General features: G+C 41.9%; 1 protein-coding gene across 1 annotated transcript; it reads left to right on the top strand.

The window, feature by feature from the left end:
• Positions 1–1,781: 1,781 nt before the first annotated feature.
• On the top strand, positions 1,782–7,206 carry LOC133108133 (CD209 antigen-like protein A). Its single transcript, XM_061217565.1, has 4 exons — positions 1,782–1,905; positions 4,612–4,763; positions 5,697–5,800; positions 6,243–7,206. The coding sequence occupies exons 1-4, from the start codon at positions 1,782–1,784 to the stop codon at positions 6,403–6,405; spliced, it is 543 nt and encodes a 180-aa protein (XP_061073549.1). The 3' UTR covers positions 6,406–7,206.
• The last annotated feature ends 477 nt before the right edge of the window (positions 7,207–7,683 follow it).

The following is a 7,683-nucleotide window of genomic DNA, read 5'->3' as shown; positions in this document are numbered from 1 at the left end:
TTGCAGGGATGGATCAGACACGCACAGAGGTTCTTTCCCCAGTGATGAGTCAGCTGATGAGTATTACAAATACGAGTGTTTTGTGATTATAAATCTAAATAATGAGACCAGCTGTAATCTCATGAGAACTACACTTTCAACATCTTGTTTTTTCCTTTATCTGTATAATGGCTTTTCTGAGCATATCATGTGCAGTCTGTGAGTATTTGGACAGTGACTACAGGCAGGTATGGCCACAGCTGTGAGTCATTGTAAGCACCATAGCTGTGGCCCTTTCCCTAATCCCTGGGCAATATACGAGGCCTGTTTCCAGGTCTGTAGGACGAGCAGGGCCATTTGGGAAGCTGGTTCATGGACACTGCTGCGGAAGTATTTTTGTAAGGGTATATTAGAAATTCTTCTTCATGGTCTCATTATAACATGTTGGTTTGCAAGATTGGCCTTGTTTTTATTTGAGGAAGTTTTGTTACATTTTTGTAAATAAAAGGCAGTTCGCCAACCTTCCCTTTTGGTTTCGTCTGACCTGCCCACCTTGTGACTTCATTGCTCTCTAGCGACCCCCACTGGCTGATCAGGATCCAGGGACTACATGTCAAATCTATATATGAAAGGTCTTCCTCCAATTCTACTATATGCTTATTTATTTATCTATTCACAGGCACAACAGCCCGACAATGTGGACCATTGAATGAGTTTTGAATCATTCCGGATGATTTTTGCATTTCTTTGACAAAAAAAAGCATTCAGTGAACACCATTTTCTAAATTCTTGAATTAATTTCTCACTCAAGTTCAACCACCAAAAAAAGTGTCTAACTACAGCCCAATTTGCAAGTACTTGCATATTGATACTGTAATTACCTAACCCCATGTTTATTGGTTACATGTTTGAAAAAGAGAACCGTCAGTACATTTGTGGTTAAACACTGTTTTCTGATTGGTAAAAGAGGCTGCTCTATGAACGAATGAACGAAAGGTTACGACACTTCTTGACTTGAAGTAATGTCTGACTGTCAGTGTTAATTGATATCACATCAACGCACATCCACACGCCGGACATATTGGCAGATGAGAAACCCCATGAAGCCCTTCTGCTTTCTGAGAGAGTTGTGCAGGTCACCATTGTTAGGGAAAAAATTCCCTTTTTAGCATTTCACATGTGAGCATCGTCTGATGAAACAGATCCCAGTAAAACCAACGATAGCTATACATGAATTAACTTTCGTATTTATTTGCAAAGAAATGAAGGTGAGAAAGCTTACCGGCTTTCTGATTTGAATCAGACACAGTACGAGTCTTATACACACTTTTACAGAAGGGGGCGCTTTACCAAAACAAAAAGACAAAGCTGGCCATGAACATTTATCAGTATTTTGTCTTCTGAATACCCCTTGTCGATCTTGCTGTAAGACCAGAATGTGCAAGCTGAGAAGCAGAGACATTAAGGTCAAAGGCTGTCTTTCTACTGGGAGAGAGACAGAGAAAGACTCATATTAAGCAGTTAATTCAGCAAGTGGTCGAATAGTAATAAGGATTATCACTAAAAGGCAATTTGTAATCATGTGATTGTCTTTGTTACCACACAATTAAGAATCAATGAAGAAAATTACCCTTACATTTCCCTCCCATTATCATTTCATGATACCATTGAAATAAGGTAACTGCAGCTGAACCAGGCGATGACGGAAAACTTTCAATCACACTTCCTCTTGTACAACTGACCACAGTGACACATAATATAAAAAAGCAAGCAAGAAAGACCATTAGCAGCAGTTTTCAGCAATGGCAACATCTACAGTCTCCAAAGATTCAGAGGGTATATACACTGAACTGGCCTCCACACAACAAGATGTATACAGCACTCTGGGCCACACCACACTCAACAGCTCAAGAGCTCAGCACACAGGTAAGAACGCTTGAAGAGATTTGTCGCAAAATGTGATGAACGGCATAACCGAAATTGAAATGGTCTCAAAATGTCTACGATTGGTGGTGCTATCAGGCTACGAATGAAACTCTTCTGCAGTCTATTAAGAAGCTGCTGTTGATGTCCCAGAATAGAGGAACAGAGACTTTGTGCTTGAGTCCATTTTCAGGGCTATGGTACAGTTTACGAAAGGCAAATTAATATTCTCTCTTCAGTGAAAATAAACGGTGTAAAATTGACAGTGTAGGCCTCATTATTTTCAGACATAAATCACAATGGATGACAGGATTGTTTTATTCTGCTGTTTTTCTTGTGGCCACAGAGGAAAGGGAACAAAGCCCCCATCCCTACAGGCTGGCTGCAGTGTGTCTGGGGCTGCTGTGTGCTCTCTTATTGGCTGCCACAATAGTCCTGGGTGTCCTCTGTGAGTATCTCACACTGTCTGTGTCACTTTATTCTAATCCTGGTACAATGCCATTTTTAGGCAATTTACTGTAGATCCTGGAGAGGGTTTCAGGATTTAAAAAAAGATTAAAAGCCTTTTTTAAATCAGCCAGAACAAAGCAAATGAATGACCAATGCATATAAACACTAGCTCCTGCTATAGAATAGTATGTGCATCTATCACTTTCTTTGTGTGGAAAGGTTTGGCATATACACTTAGAGAGCACTTTATGTATTTATTAGACAAATTATTTAGACTTATTGGTCTTCTGCTCTGGTCAAAGACACGTAGACCACATTGTTTCCCCAGTCTGATGGGTGATGTGATTATAACTGAAGTTCCTGACCTATATCTGCTTTTGCATTGTACAGCTGCCACACAATTGGTTGATTTGATAATGGCACAAGTAGGTGTTCATAATAAAGTGCTCAGTGACTGTATATACTGTCTGCCACCTATTTTTTATGACCCTGATGAAAACCATTTTTTTCACCCAGGCAGAATGCCTTGGAAATAATACAAGGTGCTTTATGTTCATCCAAATTTCAGAGGTGTTATTATTGAGGATCTAAAATAAGATGTTGATGCCGTGATCAATGTTTATCATATTTTGTTTTTAAATGTTGTGGCGACCCGCTGGTAGAGAGAGAGAGTGAAATGGGTGAAAATACTTTTTTATTTTCCCCACGTGCCTTCAGGGCACTTCACAAATCCAGCACCGACACGTGCTTTCTTTTTGTGCACAAAACCATAAAAGAAAAGAAACTAAAAAATATAAGTTTCCAAAAAATTAGGAACGCCACTGTTGGGAAAAACTTCTAAAGAAACCGGTATTCAATTAGCCGCGTTCGTCCGCCTTGAATCCGCCGTTGGTTCGCTCTGTCCCGGCGGTGCCCTGGCCGCTGACGCCGTCCTTCCTCGCCTAGTCGCCCGCCTTTGATGCCGTCTAGGCTCAGAGAGAGAGAGAGAGAGGTCAGCGAGCGCGTGGTTTTAATTGTCGGCTCACGTGAATCCGAGACTTTTGAGGGTTCGTCCGTGGGGGTTTCCTCCGCGTGCATGGGCTCTCTCGCAGTAGGTTAGCTTCGTCCAGGTTTCGTCAGCCTATGCGTGCGCTCTGGCTCCGGATCTCTCCTCCTCCGTCATGAGCCCCGGGTTGCGTTTTTCGGCTCCTTTTGTAGACGCCGTCTCTCCGTTCCGCACTCGTGTCAGCTGTTCCTGTTTAATTCAAATTGTTCATTCACGTGCGGAATGCGGCCGCACCCGTCTCGCCCCGGGGGTTGCTGGCCATGGTGCTGATTCTCCTCCCGGTCTCTCTCCAAGGTGCCGTTCACTTAGATAGGACAGGGGAAAATATTCAGATTGAATCAGCATCCCCAACTCTTGGCGCCGGCGCACGGGCCGTTCCACCCCAGTGGTGTACCGATCCCTGGTCGGGCCACCACAATGTGTATGACTACATTGTTTGTCAGTGTGATTGACATAAATGTCATTGAAATTCTGCATCCTGAAATGCCCATTGTTAAATATATACAGAAATATCATTACAGAGCCTAAATAAACAAAAACATTGTCCATAATGTTCTAACACTGTGTACATAAATGGCTTCTCTTTTTTTGTAACAACATATTGTAAATTAATACATTGGTCAACATGGGGCAGCCAGTAACCTACTGGCTATGGCACATGACTGGGACCTGGAAGGTTGGTGGTTCAAGCCCCAGTGTAGCCGCAATAAGATTGGCACAGCTGTTGGGTCCTTGGGCTAGGTTATTAACCCCACATTGCTCCAGGGCAGATTGTGCTCTGCTTTGTCTAATCAACTGTAAGTCACTTTGGATAAAAAGTCTCAGCTAATTTACTGTAAAGATATATGAGGCAGTTGTCTGTATCATAGTGAACAGTGGTGAAATATGGTAAAATTCACAGATTTGTTTCTAAGGAATACATTTTCCCTTTGTATATTAGATACAAGCCTGTTTCAGAAATATTCAATGCTGGAGAGAGGCCAGGAGGAGCTCAGAGCCAATAGCAGCACCTTGAACAGGGACAAGGACCGGCTACAGAGAGCAGTATTCAAGAAACTCCCCTTTATGGAGCAGTACTGTCCCAGAGACAATTCACAGAGTGAGTGGTGTCCCTCTGTCGGTTATCTGCAGAAGAGCTTTTAGTCTTTTACTTTCATTCTGTTGCTCAGTGTAAAGATAATTCACAGAAACTGTTGCCTGTTCTTCATGTACAGAGAGACTCTGCAAGCCCTGTCCACAGGGCTGGGAGCAGTTTTCTTCCAAGTGTTACTACTTCTCCACTGAGGGGAAGAGCTGGATGAGCAGTCGCAGAGACTGCGTAAGACAGGGAGCTGACCTGGTGATTATAGAGAGTGACGAGGAGCAGGTAAGCTTCTCTGAAAGAGTGAACGGATGAGGCAGTGAGTGGGTAGGGGAGAGAAATTTGACATAAATTCATACTTCTACATACTACAGCCTTCTTAAAGACAATTGTGATTCTCATATCATGTTGCGGCGGCACGGATGGTGCAGTGGGTAGCACTGCCGCCTCGCAGCAAGGAGGTCCTGGGTTCGAATCCCCGTCGGCCGGGGCCTCTCTGTGCGGAGTTTGCATGTTCTCCCCGTGTCTGCGTGGGTTTCCTCCGGGTACTCCGGTTTCCTCCCACAGTCCAAAGACATGCACGTTAGGCTGATTGGAGAGTCTAAATTGCCCGTAGGTATGAGTGTGTGAGTGAATGGTGTGTGTGCCCTGCGATAGACTGGCGACCTGTCCAGGGTGTATTCCTGCCTTTCGCCCAATGTATGCTGGGATAGGCTCCAGCCCCCCTGCGACCCTGATCAGGATAAGCGGGTTCAGATAATGGATGGATGGATGGATATCATGTTGCTTCTTACAATCTGAACAATATTCAGGATGATTACTTTGAGTGAAGTTTGTTTATCAGTGTGGTGTGGCTCCTGCTGCTGCTCAGTATCTAACACCCAATCGTTAACAAAATCAACTTATTTTAAACTAAACCAACCTTTCTGACCAATCACCTCCAGATGTTTGCATTCAAATTGGCCAATGAGCTGGTTCTAATGGACAAGGGCTTCGAGTTCAGTTAAGTTGTAAATGGACTCAGAGGATCAGAAAAGTGTGTGTACTTTATTGTGGGGTCAAATGGTGTGGGGACAGGAGATAGTTGTGGGGACAGGGAATAGGTTTGTGACCAGTATAAAATTGTCTTACAATTAGTTAAATCTTACAGGACTGTGTGTCTCTCAGTGTCTCTGTCAGCAGAGTGAGCAGTGAGAGTCATTGTGTGTCTGTGTTCAGGAGTTCATCAACAAATACATACGAGATTATTACTGGATTGGACTGAGTGACTTAGAAACAGAGGGCACCTGGCTCTGGGTGGATGGAACCCTCCTGCAGAAAAAGTAAGATTCCTTGCACACACAGTACTGGGCATAAATATGCAGACAGACACAAAGCTGTGTAATTTGAAACAACTTCCGAACAGATCAGAAATATGAATGTTCCTCTGCTGATAGTTGGTCCTTGATTTGTGTTCATGCTGTGCATATATTTCTGTTCATTATTTATTGTGAATATGTGAACTTTACCCGTCTTCATCTGTAATGTATGTTTGTATGATGGGGATGAATTGAATGTTTACAGTGCAATTCAGAATAATCTTCAAACAGGATACATTTTCACTCTCTAAACTCTGCTTGATTTATTCAGAGTCTGCAGTGTCAAACAGTGCACTATCATAGCCTGTAATAGACAGAGAATGTGCAGGAGTCACTGTGTCTCTGTAGGAAACAGGAGAGAAGCAGAGCTTCTGTGTCTCATTCAGTCTCTCTGACTCGATTACAGCAACTGGAAGAGTGGAGAACCAGATAATCTTTACTATCTAGACAGGAGCGCATACACACCCGCAGACTGTGCAGTTACTTACCGTGGTGAGAATGAATGGATTGACACAGGCTGCCATTTGTCCGACCGCTTCATCTGTGAGACTGATGCTCTGCTCCTTTAATTGCCAATGATGTAAAATTGATGCCGAATGGGAAATCCATTTTTGTACCATGACAGTTTTCACCATTTCCTCGGCTGAAAATATCAAAATAAGCAGAACTGTGCCAGTGTTTGAGAGGTGTGTCATCAAAGCGCTCAGTGCCTGGAGAGAAATCCTGTCATCTTGATAATATATTTGTTTGCACTCCATTCCTCTGAAAGCTGTGGTTATAAATCACATTTTAAAGAAATGTTATGTCATGAATTTGTGTATTCTCAGATTAACTGAAATGTTAATTCAGTGAAATAATGTTCAACTACGTTACTTATGAGACAAATGCTGTGCTCCCCAATGTAATATTTATTATTGCAATAAAAAATAAATTCTTAAATATTATTAAATGCAGTGGAATTATTGTACAAAAGCCTATACATGCAGAGTATTTTCAGCTGTAACATTATTAGTTATGTGAATATGGACATATGTATAAATAATCACAAATCCTCAGTAGCACCATAAGTTTACTGTAGTACACAACAGCAATCCCCCTGCTACAAAAGTGGATGTGTTATGAGCTCATTGTGTCAAAGCATCTACTAATAAAAATAACTCTTGGTACTTTTAAAAATGAGTATGTCACTAAAACGTGCTTAGATGTTGCTCTCTAAACAGGGGCTGTGACACAAAGCCATAAACCATATGTACAAATGGTTCTGTATGCGACTCAATCATGGCATAAATTCATTTGTACTTCATTTTTTCTTTTTTGCTTTTGCTCATCTGTAAATAAACCTATTTAGACAAAACTGAAGCATTCAAAAATCAATGTTGTTGGAGGTCTGTGTAAATTGTGTTTGTGTGGTTTCTGCTTCAACATTACATTGTGTAGGGGTCCTCGCACGGGACTCCAAATTATGTAGGGTCCTTGCACGGGCCGCCAAATAACGCAGGGATTTTACTCTCTACGAAACCGGGGCGCCAGTTAAACGTTGTGTTGCAGTATAACTGCGAAAAGTAATCAGTCTCATAAAATTACTGTTATCAGAAATATCCAACCACAAATATAGTATTTCAATTAATTAAAATAACCAATATTAATGATTGAACATACCGATAACCTGAAGGTTGGAAGTTCTTCGAAAGACTGCTTTAACTCGGCTCTCATGTCTATGCGATTCCAAAACGGACACCGGGGTTTAATAAAATATATTTATTAAACAAACATACAAACACATAACAGATAAACTAACGGGAAGTTAGTAAGGAAATTTAGTTTGGTATGTGTGTGTGCGTGTGTGT

The sequence above is a fragment of the Conger conger genome, chromosome 13 (genome assembly GCF_963514075.1).
Source record: "Conger conger chromosome 13, fConCon1.1, whole genome shotgun sequence".
NCBI classification, from domain to species: domain Eukaryota; kingdom Metazoa; phylum Chordata; class Actinopteri; order Anguilliformes; family Congridae; genus Conger; species Conger conger.
This window is presented reverse-complemented; position numbering and strand designations above follow the sequence as displayed.

What these genes read in the sequence shown, in the direction of transcription:
- LOC133108133 (XM_061217565.1), top strand. Translation starts at nt 1,782, where the DNA reads ATGGCAACATCTACAGTCTCCAAAGATTCAGAGGGTATATACACTGAA. An exon ending in TAGAGAGTGACGAGGAGCAG is followed by an intron (nt 4,764 to 5,696) that starts GTAAGCTTCTCT and finishes GTCTGTGTTCAG; the next exon opens with GAGTTCATCAACAAATACAT. An exon ending in GGAACCCTCCTGCAGAAAAA is followed by an intron (nt 5,801 to 6,242) that starts GTAAGATTCCTT and finishes ACTCGATTACAG; the next exon opens with CAACTGGAAGAGTGGAGAAC.